This window comes from Eriocheir sinensis, chromosome 33 (assembly GCF_024679095.1).
Source record: "Eriocheir sinensis breed Jianghai 21 chromosome 33, ASM2467909v1, whole genome shotgun sequence".
In the NCBI taxonomy this organism is placed as follows: domain Eukaryota; kingdom Metazoa; phylum Arthropoda; class Malacostraca; order Decapoda; family Varunidae; genus Eriocheir; species Eriocheir sinensis.
Window position 1 is genome coordinate 990868 of NC_066541.1, and position 18403 is coordinate 1009270.

The window sequence follows — 18403 nt, forward strand, 5'->3', positions numbered from 1 at the left end:
ATAACTTTTTTACCTTGACCCTCTGACACCGTAACAAGTAACAAATAAAAACAAAAATATTCATAATGAATTTTGAGAAAATAAATACATTGCCTTAAGTGAAACACTGTTCAGGTAGCTTTTCCTTTCCTTCTTTGTCTTTATCTTTTTGGCTAGTCTAAAATGAGGAGGCCTTCAGACACTTACCAGGCGCTCCCCTGACAGGATTTCCAGCAGTTTGATGAGCTGCTTGCCATCCCGAAGGTCAACATAGAGGTCACCGATGCGTGTGCTGACTCTGACCAGGTGCGAGTTGACCCACTTCATAAAGGTCTTCTTCTGGACACTCTCTCGTTCATCTAAATAAGTAAGAATACAGCAGGTATAATTTTTCTGCACGTTTCAGAAAAGTATAGGTACAATAAAATGGCAATCCATTTATGGAGGTGAATTTTATGATGGTGAAAAATGAAAGAAGTACAAAATTAAATGCTCTCTTGATAAAATATTTGAAGTGATGGGGAGTTGAACCAAATCATAAATGGGAAATAAGGGGGATTCTTTCTAGAGAGGATCTGTGGTATGAATAAGTTGAAAGTATGGAAAAACTATGAAAAAAATGAGAAAAATGTGACCGAAACAAATGGAATCAAATGTAAGGGCAGTGATGAAGGATGGGCATGAAAGAATTAAATTGCAATTGCAACCTCCTTCAATCTTGATACCATTCCCTTACCTCAGACTTTTAAACAAGGATACACAAGATATAAGGAGACTATGAGAGGCCAAATGGTTAACATATGGCAGCTCCTGAGTGGGTTATTCACCATATTTCCTGTCCATCCATAAATATTTCTAACCTTTTAAAAGTTTTCAACTATGTTAGCCTCAACTACATAATTAATCTGCTCAGTTCATTCCACTCATTCACCACCCTGTTCATGAACCCATTCTTGACAATTTCATCTTGAACTTGAATTTATTCAACTTAAACCAGATGCTGAATGTTTTTACAAGTTTTTAGAATAATTTCCTCACTTCAATCACCCTTATTAATGCTCTTCATCCATGTAATATCTTCAATTAAATCACCTCGTAGTCTATGTCTGTTCTTAGTCTTTCTCTTCACAGTAAGTTCATAAGTCCTTGGATCATTTTTGTTACCCTTCTCTGAACCATTTCAAGGAAATTTATATCCTTTCTGTAGGCACCAAAAACTGAACATCACAATCAAGATAAGGTTTAACAATTTAAGGATAGTTTCTGAGCTCTGAATGCTTACACTTCTAGATGTAAAACCCACGACTATTTACGCAATTTCTGCTGGTAATACAGTGATTACTGGGTTAAAGGCCAGAGCTCATATGTACACCCATATCCCATCCACAGCTGGAGTGGTCAAGAATTGTTATTTAAAGTGCAATTACTTAGGGGGTTATTGAGGCATATAGCTCTATACCAGACTAAGTGCCAAGATACTGACATAGTTACACACACCAAAGTGTTCCTATACTATCCATTTATATGCTGAAAATAAGAAAGTTCAAAGAATCAGCCTGCAACTGGGTTGAGAATCTGGTTAAGGTGACATATGTTCAGCCTTCATGTCACAACAGGCATGATGCATATGTGGTCAAAGGTGTTGGCAGATTTAGTAAGATACTAAAACCATAATATTAATGATAATGATAATCATATTTTGTTAGCCTATCGGTCCAGCTGCAGCAGGCAAATTTTTGCTTCTCATAATATTATTGTAAAAAATGACTAAGCACAGATCTGGGGTTATGCTAATGAAGGAAAGACCTAAGGTGAATTTTCAGAAAATATATCAGAATAATATCCTTAAAATTCGCCAAACTCTGATCGTATTTTCTTGCATTTCTTATTTATGGTGATCAGCCTAGCTTTGTATTAGGTGCCTCATTTTTACCTACACTTAGGACATTGCATTTGTATATGTTGAAGTGCACCATCCCTTTGATAGCCCACTCATACAGGCCATTTAGTTCCTCCTGAAGTACCAGTGTTGTTTGCTGAACTGATTACGTAGTTTTCATATTTTTGTGTCATCAACAGACTTGCTTATGTTACTAGTGTATAACCAGTGATAAGATCGTTGATACATATGATAAATATAAACAAACTTAAAACTGATCTCTATAGGATGTCACTAGTAATTCAAGCCCAATCTGATTTATCCCAGTATACCTGCACTCTCTGCATCTCATTGCTAAGCTATGGGTTGATCCACTTCACAACTTTATCCTCTATTTCATTCTACTTAAAGTCTTTAGTGAGGCACTCAGTGAATGGTTTACTTTACTAAAACCAAGATATATTATAAGTTTTTGTCCCAATTTGTCACTAAGTAGGCTACATCTTTTTGTAAAATGACGAAAGATTAGAGACACAATCAATCAATCAATCAATGGAGGCATACGCTGGGAGGGTGCGTTGCCTTACCTTCGATACAAAGCCAAATCCTTGGGTTCCCTTAGGCAAGTCTCCGTGCAAGCCCCCTTCCCTGCCCAAGTACCCAAGTACCTCATGGCAGGATCTATCAACTTGCTCAAGCTATGAACTCCGTGGGCGTTCCCTTGGTCTCCTCCACTCGGGGTTGTTGCTTACAGAAACAACCCAGGGAGCAGTGTCAGCTTATGGTTAGTGTGCCACATGCCCACATAGCTGGAGTTGGTATTCATAGACCATGCATGGGCTCAAATCAGTCTCACGGAGTAATTGCCTATTAGACACAAGTTATTTTAGCAATATCCCAAGGTTCTGCTTTATTATTACCAAAGGTATCAATCTGCCTCTTCCAAGTCACTAATCAGTGCTCATGTTTCACAGCTATAGAGTAAAATAGGGAGCACAAGAAACTTGAAGATCTGGATCTTTGCCTTGCACAGGTATCAACAACAACAACAACAGCGGTCCTTAACACTGTAGGCCTAGCCAATCCGCTATAAGACTTTCTGAGGATTTCATATTTTCATTACTTGATTTTAATAAAAAGCAGCATTTGCTAGTAAATAATTTGGATGGTATTAAATGTTTAAGCATATGATGTTAAAAAGAAAATGTCAGATGTTAAAAAAGAAAATGACAGAGACTTTATGACTTTAACTAGATATTTGTAAGAAGTTCACGCAAATTAGAGTACAGTTTATGGTACGTAAAGCTGATGAATGATGCAATTTTCAATATTTCATGCTGTTTTAAGTAACAAATGCTGTGTAAAACTGCTTTCAGTACTTTTATTTGTGGGGGGTCTAGAAGCTTTTTTTGAGGCCGGCACACCAAACATTCACAGAAATTTGCTATTCAACAGGATCTGTGTACCCTAACCCCAACAAATAGCGGAAGACAGGTGTCACTCATCTGCTAGAGTAATCTCAACCACAAATGACTGGAATTGGCCGGAGATGCCTATAGATGTTCCCTTAATTAAGACAAGCACCACTGCTCACGCGAGACCAGTAGTAGGTGTACCCCCCCCACTGATCTCGCCACTGCAAGGCCTCCTCGTCAGAGTCCCACCATATCCACCTTCAGCCTTCTGAGTTCATTTGATAGGTAAGGCAGTCAGTTATCCTCCAAAAGGCTATAATAATTCTAATAATTTTATATTTAACTTTCTTTCATGCTGAACCATACATAACCAAAACCGTGCATAAAAAAAAAAATGTGTATATGGAGGGACTACTGAACTGTCCAGAAGAAAACAAATAATTAATGCATACACCTCTCCTACCTCTAAAGGGCCTGCCAAAACTCCAGATGCATTCCTGACTGTACTTTTTCCTTTACAAACATCAATACAATAACTCAGCACCATAACTTTATGGTTTTCTGTACGACCCAATGCACAGCACAAAATATATCTGCCATGATGCTCTCACTCACAGTACACACAGAAAAAAAAAGAGCATAATGAAAAAATATACAGTAAGCTCAAGAAGTACAGAATTCTGCTAGTTACAAAAGTTCTCAATATGATAGATATCAGGGGATAATACTTACATGAATTTTTTTTAATATAAAAATTTACTTTTAGGTAACCATAAAAATGTGGAAGTAATGAGCTCAAAAAACCCTTTACCTTTGAGCTCCTTAATGTGACGTTCCATGAGTCCAGTGTAAATACCCTGCACTGAGGAGTCATGGCTCAAGGTCTGGGATGCGGGCTTGTGCGCCTTTACCTTCACCATGCGGATGGACTGTGTTCTGGATGGCCAACTGGTGAGCTCAAACTTAATCTCATTGAGGACCGGTTCATTGCCAGAGACAGGAGGATCTCTGCCTACAATACTACTGCCTGAGGACAGTGATGACTCCTTTATAATGTGCTGGATTGCTGGTGGCTTGCTGCTCACAGGGGACACAGGAGTGCTACTAAATGAATCCCCATCAGACTCCTGGCTTGAGCATTCACTTGTACTTTTTCGTGTACTCCTGTTGCTGCTTCTCACTTGCTCCTTGCTGCCATCAGCAGCACCTTGGGATGAGCTGCTGGAGGAGACACGAATCCTTGAACTGCTGCTTGATAACTCTTGGATCTGTTGGCTCTGCTGGACATAATATGGAGTTACTGTTTCACTCTTGGACACAGATTCTTGGGACACTTGACAGACATAAGAGGTAAATGTTTCACTTTTTGGTAAGGACAATGGTGATTCTTGCTGGGCAGAAGTCACTGTTTCACTTTTGGGTAATAATTCTTGTAATTCTTGCTGGGCAGAAGTCACTGCTTCACTTTGGAACATCTGCATGGTTGAGGGCTGGACATTGGCATTGCTGGTCTCCACATGGCCATTGTGATGCTCCTCATCCACTTCTCCAAGGGAATTTCTCCATGCCTGGCTAAGGGACTCCTTCCAGGTTTCCCCTTCCTTGCCATATTGCTGCTCCATTTGACTAGTTTCCATCACTTCTGTTTCCTGAAATGTCTCCTCACTGCTACTGCTGCTGCTGCTGCTACTCCGCGAGCTGCTTGAACTTTTTCTTGCTTTCTGGTTCTCCATTTTGATTAAAATATAACGTTACCTACAGAATCTATGTGATAAGATGGGTGTATAATCAATCCACTTTCATATGTTTTCATCATCACCAGACACACTCAACACATCAACAGAGTCAAGGCTTCACTGGCATCCTCAAGACAGGATGTTTGGTGTGATAACAGCAGTGCCATAGAGAAAACCCATAACCCTCTCTCCTCACTTTCTCTCACTTCAAACACTAAGTGGGTACTGATGGTAGGGAGAACTATCCTGCCTGATCTCTCTTATCTCACAGTTACCAGATACTCAAGAAGATAAGCTCTGTCAATCCTCAACACTTTGTTAAAAATGTGAGCCTTGGAATCTGGGCCAATAACACAACCAAGGAAAGATACCCAAACTTTACATGATAAAATATCCATAATGGTAAAAATCCTAAAGGCATAGCTTTTGCATCACCAGACACACCTCATGTACACACATGTACACACACAGACATAGACACACACACAGTGTCCATCAAATGAAGGAAAGGCTGGATGAATGTAGATATGGAGATGGGACTATTAAAGCTTAACTCGGGCCCTGTAGACTATAAATAGGTAAATACAAATAGGTAAATACACACACACACACACACACACACACACACACACACACACACACACACGCTTGGGTACTCATCCACATGAATTAATGCTTTTATCTTAACAGTTAAGATAACAGCTCTCACACAACTAAGGCAGTTCCTTGCACTGAACTTTCCTCACACTTAGTAAACCATGATTCATTCTCTATCAATACTTGTCTAACTTTAACATAGACTGCAAATGGAAATAATTACAATATTAAATTATAAGTATAGCTACAAAATTTTACATTTGTTCACATCATAAGCACGCACACACACACACATATACATATATATATATATATATATATATATATATATATATATATATATATATATATATATATATATATATATATATATATATATATATATATATAAAAAGAGTGTATAAAATTAGTGCACTGCCATAGTTGTCTGTAAGGAGCACACTAATACAGTTTGATTCAAAACCTTCTGGAGTTTTATAAATTTGTTTAACAGATTTCTGTTAGTCTACATGTTTACAAAATGTCTGTCAAGTGAAACACGCCACTCAAATGAATATGCATATACATCATACAAATATTTATCACCTCACAGCCATCAATTCAGAGAGATGAGACTTTCTATGAAATGATATCAATTTGTCACATCATGAGATGACAGCAAAATGATTGGCTGCAAAGAGGATTAACTTGATGAGTCTTTGCTGACATCTAAGCTTTATTTGCACACATTAAGCAAAGCTTACACATCAACAAGTAATAAATTTTCATAACCTCTGGCAGCTAAATGAGCATTACAGACACTTAAAATAGTAACTGCTGAACTTGCTTGATAATCTTGTAACAATAGGAAATATTACCCAAGAAATTGGGTCATTTTTATATTGATTAGTAAAGTCTTATTAATGTGTACAATAACATACATATTAAATTATCAATGGAAGTATTTTCTCATTAAATAGTAAACCCTCATTTAATGTGTCCATAATTATATTATTGATTTTGATACATGAATATGATGAGATGAGAATATTAAACAAAAATCACACTTCTTATCACAATCCCATTCCTACCTAAAGCTTCATGAAGCACATTAATATTTTACATAAATCTCATTGATAGACTGAAGTCTTTAACATAAAATATGATATGTCAACAAAAAGCACACCTATCACCACTACCCCTTCCCTTCCCTTCCAGCCATGTCCTTCCTTTACCTTCCTTCCAAACCCAACCCTACCCTTAACCTCACCATACCCTCCCCTCCTTCTTTTCTTTAACCACCAAACCACACAAGGGTGACCCGACCCAACACCATTCTACCTCCCACTCTCCCCAACCTCATCCCATACAGCTGACCAGCCACACCCAAAAGTGACTCTTCTCCATGCTACCCAACACAGCCACACCTTGCCTCACCCTACCTCCTTACACCACCCAATACAGTCACATCCTACCCCCACACACCACCCAACATAGCCAGACCCAACCTCACCATAAACCACCCAACACAGCCACACCCTACCTAGCCACCCTACCACCATGCGCCATCCAACACAGCCACACCCAGCCTCGTCCTACACCCGTACTGCCTGTCACTGGGTCACCCCTCCACCCTACCATCCAGCCTTGCTTCAAGATGCCCGATTTGACCATTACCGATCTTATCCTGTCCATATCTAACCCAAGATCGGCCCAATAACCACAATCCACTGATGAAAATAAAAAGGGTATAACACATGACCCATATTTGCCTCACCTTATTTATAAATCACCCTTCCCTATCTTCAATCAACCCTGCCCAACCTCCTCCCTTTCTTTCTTTTTTTTACATCAAAGGGCACGGCTCAAAAAAAAAAAAAAAAAATAAAAAGCTGCTCGCCGCCCCAATAATAGATAACAGTAAAGAGTAGCCAAAGGAGAGGTCTATTTCTGGTGGAGAGGTGTCTTGATACACTTTTCTTGAAGGAGGTCTAGTCATAGGCAGGAGGAAATACAGATGAAGGAAGACTGTTCCAGAATTTACCAGTGAAGGGGATGAAAGAATGGAGATGCTGGTTAACTCTTGCATAAGGGGTTTGGACAGTATAGAGATGAGCATGAGTAGAAAGTCGTGTGCAGCAGGGCCACGGGAGGGGGGGAGGCATGCAGTTAGCAAGTTCAGAAGAGCAGTTAGCATGAAAATATCGCTAGAAGATAGAAAGAGATGCAACATGGCAGCGGAATTTAAGAGGTAGAAGACAATTAGTAAGAGGAGGAGAGCTGATGAGACTTAGAGCCTTAGACTCCACTGCCCAAGAGAGCTGTGTGAGTGGAGCCCCCCACACGTGAGATACATACTCCATACGAAGGCGGACAAGGCACCTATAAATGGAAAGCATCTGTGCGGGGGAGAAGAACTGGCGGAGACGATACAGAACGCCCAACCTCGAGGAAGCTGATTTAGTAAGAGTGGAGATGTGAAGTTTCCAGTTGATATTTTGAGCTAAGGATAGACCGAAGATATTTAGAGTTGAAGAAGGTGAAGGCTGAGTGTTGTCGAAGAATAGGGGATAGGTGTTTGGAAGATTATGTCGAGTTGATAGGTGGAGAAACTGGGTTTTTGAGGCATTGAAGACCACAAGATTCCTTTTACCCAAATCGGAAATGATAGCAAGGTCTGAGGTTAAGTGTTCTGCAGCCTCTGCTTTAGAGTCTTGTAATTCCTGTTGAGAGGGTCTTCTGTTGTCAGCATATGAATGGATAGGACAGTTTGTTATGGACAGAAGATCATTGATGAATAACAGGAAGAGAATAGGTGATAGGACAGAGCCCTGTGGAACAACACTGTTGATAGGTTTAGGGGAAGAACAGTGACCATCTACCACAGCACAGATAGAACGTCCGGAGAGGAAGCTGGAGAGAAAGGAACAGAGAGAAGGAGAGAAACTGTACGAGGGCAGTTTAGAGAGCAAAGACTTGTGCCAGACTCTATTGAAGGCTTTCGATATGTCTAGCGCAACTGTGAAAGTTTCACCGAAACGGCTAAGAGAGGATGACTAAGAGTCAGTTAAAAGAGCAAGAAGATCACCAGTAGAACGCCCCTTGTGGAACCTATACTGGCGATCAGATAGAAGGTCAGAAGTGGAAAGGTGCTTTTGAATCTTCCAGTTAAGGATTGATTCAAAAGCTTTAGCTAGACAGGAAAGTAAAGCTATAGAGCGGTAATTTGAAGGATTGGAGCGGTCACCCTTCTTAGGCACAGGCTGTATGAAGGCATGCTTCCAGCAGAAAGGAAAGGTAGATGTTGATAGGCAGAGACAAAAGAGTTTGACCAGGCAGGGTGTCAGCACGGAGGCAGTTTTTAAGGACAATAGGAGGCACTCCATCAGGTCCATAAGCCTTCTGAGAGTTGAAGCCAGAGAGGACACAGAAAACATCATTTGGAAGAATCTTTATAACAGGCATAAAGGAGTCAGAGGGGGGATGAGTAGGAGGAATATGCCCATAATCATCCAGAGTGGAGTTTTTACAAAAGGTTTGAGAGAAGAGTTCAGCCTTAGAGCTAGATGAGATGGCGGTGCTGCCGTCAGGGTTAAGGAGAGGAGGGAAAGATGAAGAAGTGAAATTGGAGGAGATATTTTTGGCTAGGTGCCAGAAGTCACAGGAAGAATTAGAAAAAGCAAGGTTTTGACATTTTCTATTTATGAAAGAGGTTTTGGTAAGTCGAAGAATAGATATGACACGATTCCGGGCAGAAATATAAAGATCATGGTAAGCAGGCATGGGAGGGCTCTGGTACCTTTTGGGAGCTGCCTCTCTATTTTTGACAGCACCAGAACAAGCGTGATTAAACCAAGGCTTTTTAGCATGGGGAGTAGAGAAAGTATGTGGAATGTGTGCCTCCATTCCAGAGACAATCACCTCTGTGATGCGCTGGGCACACACAGAGGGGTCTCTCTCCTGGAAGCAGTAATCATTCCATGGGAAATCAGAAAAGTACATCCTCAGGTCGTCCCACTGAGCTGAAGCAAAATGCCAGAAGCATCGCCTCTTCGGTGGGTCCAGGGGGTGTATAGGAGCGATAGGACAGGATACAGAAATAAGGTTGTGATCGGAGGAGCCCAACGGAGAGAATAGTTTGAGTAAGTTTGAGAATAGTTTGAGTAAGGAAGAGGTCTAGTATGTTGGGCATGTCTTCAAGATGGTTGGGAATACATGTAGGATGCTGAACCAACTGCTCTAGATCGTTGAGGGGAGAAAAGTTGAAGGCTTGTTCACCAGGCTGGTCAGTGAAAGAGGATGAAAGCCAAAGCTGGTGGTGAACATTGAAATCTCCTAGAATGGAGATTTCAGCGAAGGGAGAGTGGGTCAAGATGTGCTCCACATTAGAGTTCAAGTAGTTAAAGAGTTTTACATAGTTAGTAGAGTTAGGTGAGAGATAAACAGCACAGATGTATTTAGTAATAGAATGACAATGAAGTCTTAGCCAGATGGTGGAAAATTCTGAAGTCAAGGTCGTGGGCACGAGAGCAAGTGATGTCGTTGCACACATAGGCGCATCATCCAGTTTTGGATTGAAATTTAGGATAGAGATAGTAGGAGGGAACAGAGTAGAGATTGCTGTCAGTAGCCTCAGAAACCTGTGTTTCGGTGAGGAAGAGAAGGTGAGGTTGAGAGGAGGAGAGATGGTGTTCCACAGAATGAAAATTAGAACCAAGACCGCGAATGTTGCAGAAATTGGTAAGAACGAGGGTCGAGGAGTTATCAAGACACCTCTCAAGTCGGCAGCCAGAAGGGGAATCCTCCCTGGGGGAATTTGTGTTCCCCACCCCCAGGCGGGGATTCCGAGGCATTGTGAATTAGCGCCATTTTGAAATTTAAATTTTGGGAAAAGGTGTGTATGTTGTGTGAATGTAGTGTGGTGTGGAAAGAGAGGATCTGTCTTTCGAGAGCATGCTGAACTACTCTCTGGTGTTGATGAGACAATAGGGAAACGGATTGTGAGGACATGGGAAGGGTTTTTTGGAGGGCTTCAGCACCCTCCTCGATTCCCATATATACCTCAACCGGAGTAGCTTACGCCCGTTTCAGTAGGTGAGTTCCTACCTACTCCCCTGCATATTACCCGCTCTTATTCACTTTACCTCCTTTTTCACTTATTTATCTATACTTTCCTTCATTTTCTTTTTCTTCTCTTTCCTCCCATTCTCCCTCCCACTCCTCACCAAGAACTGACCTGCAAGTGCCTTGATCCTGGACCTCTCGAAGAGTCTGGAGGAGGAGTTTCCACCATCGTATTCAATCAAAGCTTCATCAATCACTTCCTCTTGCTTGAGGGGATCCCAGCGGACCCCCACGCTGATGTCCGTCGTCATCTTCCTTTTGACTCAGACCCTGTGAAGAAAACACGTCTCTGTCAGCGGCTTGGCTCAGAACCCTTACATGCAAACACATCAATCAATCAATCAAACACATATGATGAAATAAAAATGTCAATAATTTACATAAATTTAAGGAACTTTGATAAAACGTTCTAAAGTATGGGACATAACGAGCTTCACTCAGTTCTGTGAAAGCACAAATAGTAACACACACTGCCTGTTCTGCTGAACTTGCTAGCTGCATGCCACCTGTGGTTCATGAGACATCCGGGTATCGTGAGACATCCCATCCTGAATACATACATGAATTTCGACACAGTAACGTGTCTTTCGTCGACTGCTTGTCGGGATCTGTCCCACCCAAGTTTATTTACTTTATTATAAATGCAAATGACGACGCATGTATGTATAAAACTAGGATATCAACAATCACTTCTTCTTGTGACCTGTTCCGCTTTGCATCGCTTTTTAGGTCCTCCTTGGTACTTTTTTTACACTTAGATGCTTCACTTACTCTATGATAGTAAATTTTGGGTTCCGCGATGCGAAAATAAGGATGGGATGTCTCATGATACCGGATGGCAGATGACACCACACCTCCTCCCCTCCCGCAGCCCGTTGCACACGACTCGCTACTCTCGTTCATCCCAATATTATCTAAATCCCTAATGCGAGAGTTAACCAACATATTCATCCTTCCATCCCTTTCGCTGGTAAACTGTGGAACAGCCTTCCTTAATCCTCCTGTCTCGTCATGCCAACATTTTGCATGAGCACCGAGGCCACGCCCAGCTAACGCGTCCTATGCCCCAACTTTACCTCTACCTACGACTTGAAACTCTTTCAATGAGAGTATCAAAACACTTCTCCAAATGACAATTTCGGAATCTTCAACTGAACACTGCTGCGGCATCGCCATTGCGCTGAAGGAAATACAGCTGAGGAAAGAAATGAGGGAGGGTGGGAGGTGAGAAGGGTGAGGGCGAGTTGCTTATCTCCCCACTTATCGGGGCGTGGCTCATCTCCCCACCCACTCCCTCGCCCCACCCTCAGCTCCCACCCACCCTATCCAGCCCGTCAATATCTTACTCTTGCATGATTTTAATGTTACCGGGAGAAAGGTAGAAAAGATAGATATTTGCAAAGGAGCGGGAGTATTAATGAACAGTGAGAACATTAGAATAGCAGGGAAGATATCTTTTGAGTCAGAGAGAGAGAGAGAGAGAGAGAGAGAGAAAGAATCTCTCTCTCTCTCTCTCTCTCTCTCTCTCTCTCTCTCTCTCTCTCTCTCTCTCATCTGTTCTTGGCTCATGCTGCCCCCCGGAGCTCATTCTGGATTCACTTGGACGGTTTCCTCTAGAGTCCAGGTTGATGGGTGGTCTTTAGGACAGCATGCTATATGACTGTGCGCCTAAATTATCCCTGTTTACGCACAATACTGTTCATCTGTTCAGGGGCTGCATATACAAGTTCTATGAACAAGGTTTTGTATATGAAAGTTTAATAATCTTCGTATCACTTAAAATCAGGTTTGTCCCTCTCGCATCTTTTCTGCGGCACCCTAGAGATGAATTTTGTTAGCCCTTCATAAAGAAGTCAACGGTAGTTCTATGGACATTATGAAGGTTTATTAATAACTGTGTACCTACAAACTAGTGTCAACTCTATAAAGTTGTATTGTATCAGTGTGTCTATCCAGAAGGTAAATTGTGGAGGCTCTAAGGACACTCACTCCTATGAATGTTATCATCGCCTGCCTACATACAAACCGCCGAAACGGGTGTATGATGACGGGTGTGTGTGATACTATTTGTCTATTTCTGTCAGATAACGTATATCACCGACTAACCCTTCCGTCCCTACACACTGGCCGCTTACACGCTGCTTATGAGTGTCTACATAACTCTGAAGCCGTACTGTTTGTCTGTCTGTGTTTGTCAGCAATCCCGAGTCATTTATGGTCCTATATACTGAGCCCCTTCTCCCTCACGCTCTCTCATGCTAGCACTCTTTATCAGGGTTGTTTGATTTAAATCAAATGACTAAAAACAAGTGATTTAAATCGAGTTAAATCAGGGTAAAAAAAAATCATTATTTAAATCAAAATCAAATATACTGTATTTAAAATGATTTAAGTGTTATATCAAGAGTAAAATATCTGATGGTTTAAATTTATATATATATATATATATATATATATATATATATATATATATATATATATATATATATATATATATATATATATATATATATATATATATATATATATATATATATATATATATATATATATATATATATATATATATATATATATATATATATATATATATATATATATATATATATATATATATATATATATATATATATATATATATATATATATATATATATATATATATATATATATATATATATATATATATATATATATATATATATATATATATATATAATTTTTTTTTTTTACGTCGCCTGTTGCGCTGGTAGGCTTCTTTGGAGGATCTGATGGTCGGTCAGGCTTCTTCCCGGGGGCTCCTGATGGCCCAGCCCGTTCTGGCGCAGGCGAGTGTTTATAGTGGCGCCATCTTGCATTGGCTCATGCTGGCCTCTGGAGCTCATCTTTAATCCTAGAATCTAGAGTCCGGGTTGATAGGTGGTCTTCTGGACAGCATGTGGGTAGTTTAAGCCACTCGGAGGCGGCTGAAAAATCCCAGCAGTGGTACCGGTCAGGGATTGAACTCGCGTCCTCCTGAACGCGGGGTCGTCTCGCTATCTGTTCAGCCATATATATATATATATATATATATATATATATATATATATATATATATATATATATATATATATATATATATATATATATATATATATATTTTTTTTTTTTTTTTATACGTCGCAGCCTGTTGCGCTGGTAGGCTTCTTCCCGGTGGGGCCTGATGGTCGGCCCAAGGTTTCTTCCTGGTGGGGCCTGATGGTCGGCCCAAGGTTTCTTCCTGGTGGGGCCTGATGGTCGGCCCAAGGTTTCTTCCTGGTGGGGCCTGATGGTCGGCCCAAGGTTTCTTCCTGGTGGGGCCTGATGGTCGGCCCAAGGCTTCTTCCTGGTGGGGCCTGATGGTCGGCTCAACGCTTCTTCCTGGTGGGGCCTGATGGTCGGCCCAAGGCTTCTTCCTGGTAGGGCCTGATGGTCGGCCCAAGGCTTCTTCCCGGTGGGGCCTGATGGTCGGCCCAAGGCTTCTTCCCGGTGGGGCCTGATGGTCGGCCCTAGGCTTCTTCCCGGTGGGGCCTGATGGTCGGCCCAAGGCTTCTTCCCGGTGGGGCCTGATGGTCGGCCCAAGGCTTCTTCCTGGTGGGGCATGATGGTCGGCCCAAGGCTTCTTCCCGGTGGGGTCTGATGGTCTGCCCAAGGCTTCTTCCTGGTGGGACCTGATGGTCGGCCCAAGGCTTCTTCCCGGTGGGGCCTGATGGTCGGCCCAGCCCGTTCTGGCGCAGGCGAGTGTTTATAGTGGCCCCATCTTGCATTGGCTCATGCTGCCCTCCCGGAGCTCATCTTTAATCCTAGAATCTAGAGTCCGGATTGATAGGTGGTCTTCTGGACAGCATGTGGGTAGTTTTAAGCTACTCGGCGGCGGCTGAAAAATCCCAGCTTGGTGGCACCGGGCGGGGATTGAACTCGCGTCCTCCTGAACGCGGCGCCGTCACTCTGTCGACTCATATATATATATATATATATATATATATATATATATATATATATATATATATATATATATATATATATATATATATATATATATATATATATATATATATATATATATATATATATATATATATATATATATATATATATATATATATATATATATATATATATATATATATATAAAAAAATAGTTTGTCCTACTAATGATTTTTAAGTGAAAAACTTATCTTCGGTAATGTATATTAAACTATGGATTCATTTAACACTGGCCAAGTTTAATACAAGAAAATGGCCTCATAAAACTGAAACAAATAATCAGATGAAACAAAGGTTAATGCAAAAAAAAAAAAAAAAAAAAAAAAATTCAAATCAAATACTTTTTTTTATTAAAAAATCATGATTTTTTTCCAACCCTGCTCCTTATGCAAGTGTTTATACGAGCCAGAAGCGGTGTTATGTTTATCAAGTGTTCGTCTGCCGGTAATCCCGAGTTTATTTCTGGCAAGTAACACACTCCTACCTCAACCTCTAGCTAAGCCTTTTCATTATTATTTACACTATGTACATGAGTGTCTGACTATACCAATATGAAGTTGTATTGTACGTTATTGTTCATGTGCCGGTGATCATCATCCATCTGCCACTAATATGCATCACCCCTTAGTAAGCCTTTTCTCCTCCATGCTGTCCAATACTTCCTGAGAAAGTTTAAACCCTGAAGGTGTGTTGTGTCAGCGTTCGTCCGTCAGTAATCTGGAGTCTATTTCAGGCCTGACATACTACATTACCCTCTAACTTTACGGTACGCCGCATCCTTGCTTCCTGCCATGTTTACACGCAGAATATATGGGAATGTTTACGTCTCTAAGTTATTTTGTGTTTGTAAGTGTCTGTCAGCAATCCCGAGTCTATATCCGGCCCGTAACATCCATCACCCTTTAAGCTTCTCCTCCCCCACGCACACATGTTTACCCTCCGCCTATACAAGTGGCGTCACGGCCACGTCAGCTGAGGATGGCCGGCACAGGTTTTGGGGGCCCAGGTGAAGGGGCGAGGGGGACAGGTGAGAGCCGCGTTACACCTGAACTCTCACATCTATGCTTAAGTGTTATGAATTGTACTCAAACAATACCAAATTCTATAATTTGAAAGAGAAAGAGAAGTTCTGTATTTTAAAAGTTGTTACTGACTGCAATTTTAAAAATGATTTTGTCTTACGCAAAACTAATTTTGAAGGTTACTTTCAACGTGATGAATAATCTAACGATGACGAATATCTAATACTGTAGCTATATGTACGTTAGGTGTGTATGAGCGTACTTCTGATTCTGATCATCAGATGTAAGTAAAAATATATAAAAGTTTATGGACTTTTTACAATCTACCAATATTCTTTTAAAAACAATAATGCTCCTTACCTAACCTAACGCAACGTAGCGTGGCCCAACAGAGCAAAATTATTATTATTACTATTATGATTATTATTGTTATCATTATTGTTATTAATTATCAGTATCAATATTATCATCACGTAAGATATAAAACGTGTCGTCTTTCCTGGCAACTAAATAAAAATGCGTATTGCTTCACTTAGCATGAAACACATTAAGGCAAGAAACGAACAACAATATAGTTATTTCTTGTAATATATTTCTAATGATACACACGAGTCGAGTGGTGGCAGCAGGTGGAAATGCACGAGTTAAATTTCAGGCTCTCGTTCCCCAAACTGACGTGGGGAAATATTGAGGAAGAAGAAAATTGCCTCGCTCATTTGTTTTCTTTACACAAACAGACGTGACTCATACGATAAAGGAATAAAAGGACGGTGCAGAGCCACAGGTTTCCGGTATACACAAATGCGCGTCAACGGATAAATATCCATATACAGATACATTAAGGGGGGGGATGCATGGTAAATGTAGGCATTTTCTTGAATAATACGGTACAGATTTTGTATTTTCCCGTGGAAAAAAAAAAAGTTCAATGACGTGGCAATATGTCAGGAATTTCAAAGCTGTACCCCTGTTTTGAGTACCTGAGGTGCGCGGATCTTTAAATCTTTCCACGTGCTGCGCGACATTTTCTTTAATGGCCATCATAATATTATAATCTCAGCTTCTACACCCGAAAACAAACCCTAATACTTTTTTTTTTGTGTGTGTGTGTGTGTGTGTGACAAGTGTCAACATGTGGGCTTCCCACACGCTCCGCCGGTTCCGGTTGTGTACTTGACGTTCAGTGGCCCATAGGCCTAACTAAATATAGGGTGTTCGCTCGTCAGCTACACCTCGGCATACGCACTCCTTTGTTTTCTACCCCCCAAGCTCTCCTTTGAGTACTTAGCAACAATGACAAAACCCTCCAATGCAAGACAAAAGCAAAGTCTTGCATAAGCAAGAAAGACGAAGGAGGAGTAAGGATGAACAAACAAATGTCTCAGGCGACAACAGCTCGCCGGCTGGGTCGTACGCGACTTTCACTTTGCGCACTGCCACAAGCTCTATGGAGAGTGATAGGCTATCTTCAACAGAGACCAAAAAGTCATATACAAAGTATATTATGATAAGAAAAGAGGACATTGTGAAATTCTGTGAGAATGTGGCTTGTAAGTAGGACTGTAAAAATCATGTAGCTAAAAGACTGGATAGGCTACAGGACTAAGAAATTTGTGCAAGGAAACATAATTATATGAAAAGTGCAGCACAGTGGTAAGACGAGAAGAAAATCTGTCTTGGGTGGAAGGAATAGACTGACAGATAGAGTAATTCACCATCTACAGTACTGTTTCACACAGCCTATCAAGAGGAAAGTAAACACGACAGAGAAGAAGATAAAGGATGAAATAATGTCATAATTTTATCACTGTAGTTCCACAGATGATAAGCACGACCACACTATGCCAAAAGAGTGAAAATTCTTGCTGTTTTTATCAGGCTGCACTCGCCAAAGGAGAAAAACTTTCTCACTCCCACCTAACCAAGTAGACCTAGTAAGAGGTGTTTATGAACGCCGTATGACTGATGAAATAATGACAAGATGCTTGAGATGTTTAATACAAAACCCAAATGAGTCATTGCACAGTCATGTGGGGAGATACTGTCCCAAGCATATAAATGAAACAAAACGTAGGATGGACTTTGCTGCAGCTCAAGCAACAGCGGACTACATTGCAGAATACGTCCACAGCAACTTCCACCTAGAATACACAACTATCCTGCATAAAGATCAACAGAAAAAGGACCACCTAATGGACACACAGTCAAGAAAGAAAATAAGATACAAGCGCCTCCAGGAGGCTTCTGAGCAGAGCGGCGCTGTGGTCTGTCAACTTCGCGGCCCGTTTTCTCCAAGGTAAGTTTTCTACTTCAAGCCATTATATCTCCACCATTTATCGACCAATTATCTTCATATTTTTTTACAATAATTTCCAATGAATGGACCATATCGTCAATAAGACTTTTTTTTTCCTTTAACTGATTATTTTGGGATACTTATTCTTAATATTTTAATTTTTAGAGAGAAAAAAATCATCGTTGTTTATGATTTTACAAAAAAGTCGCACAATGCTTAAATAGAAAAAGCGTTTTGTTGACACTACAAAGGACATACCACACTATAGCCAGACATCATTTGAAGGAGTGTGGCCAAATGTTTTTCAAGTTATAATGGATAATCTAGAAGTACTGGATTTAGTAACAAAATATTATAAAAAAAATCGCCTT

The 18403-nt window shown here is 40.6% G+C and overlaps 1 protein-coding gene across 4 annotated transcripts in view; it reads right to left on the minus strand.

Moving 5' to 3' along the window:
• LOC127006499 (spectrin beta chain-like) overlaps positions 1–18403 on the minus strand; it is a 112145-nt gene that overhangs the window by 16314 nt on the left and 77428 nt on the right. For 2 of the 4 annotated variants that reach the window (XM_050876439.1, XM_050876438.1), the window contains 2 exons: positions 10822–10979; positions 187–338 (listed from right to left, as the gene is read on the minus strand). In XM_050876439.1, coding sequence (XP_050732396.1) covers positions 187–338; positions 10822–10960 — 291 coding nt within the window. In that variant the 5' untranslated portion in view covers positions 10961–10979. Of the gene's footprint in view, positions 1–186; positions 339–4084; positions 5231–10821; positions 10980–18403 lie in introns of those variants that run through there. The other 2 variants (XM_050876437.1, XM_050876440.1) reach the window with 2 other exon arrangements.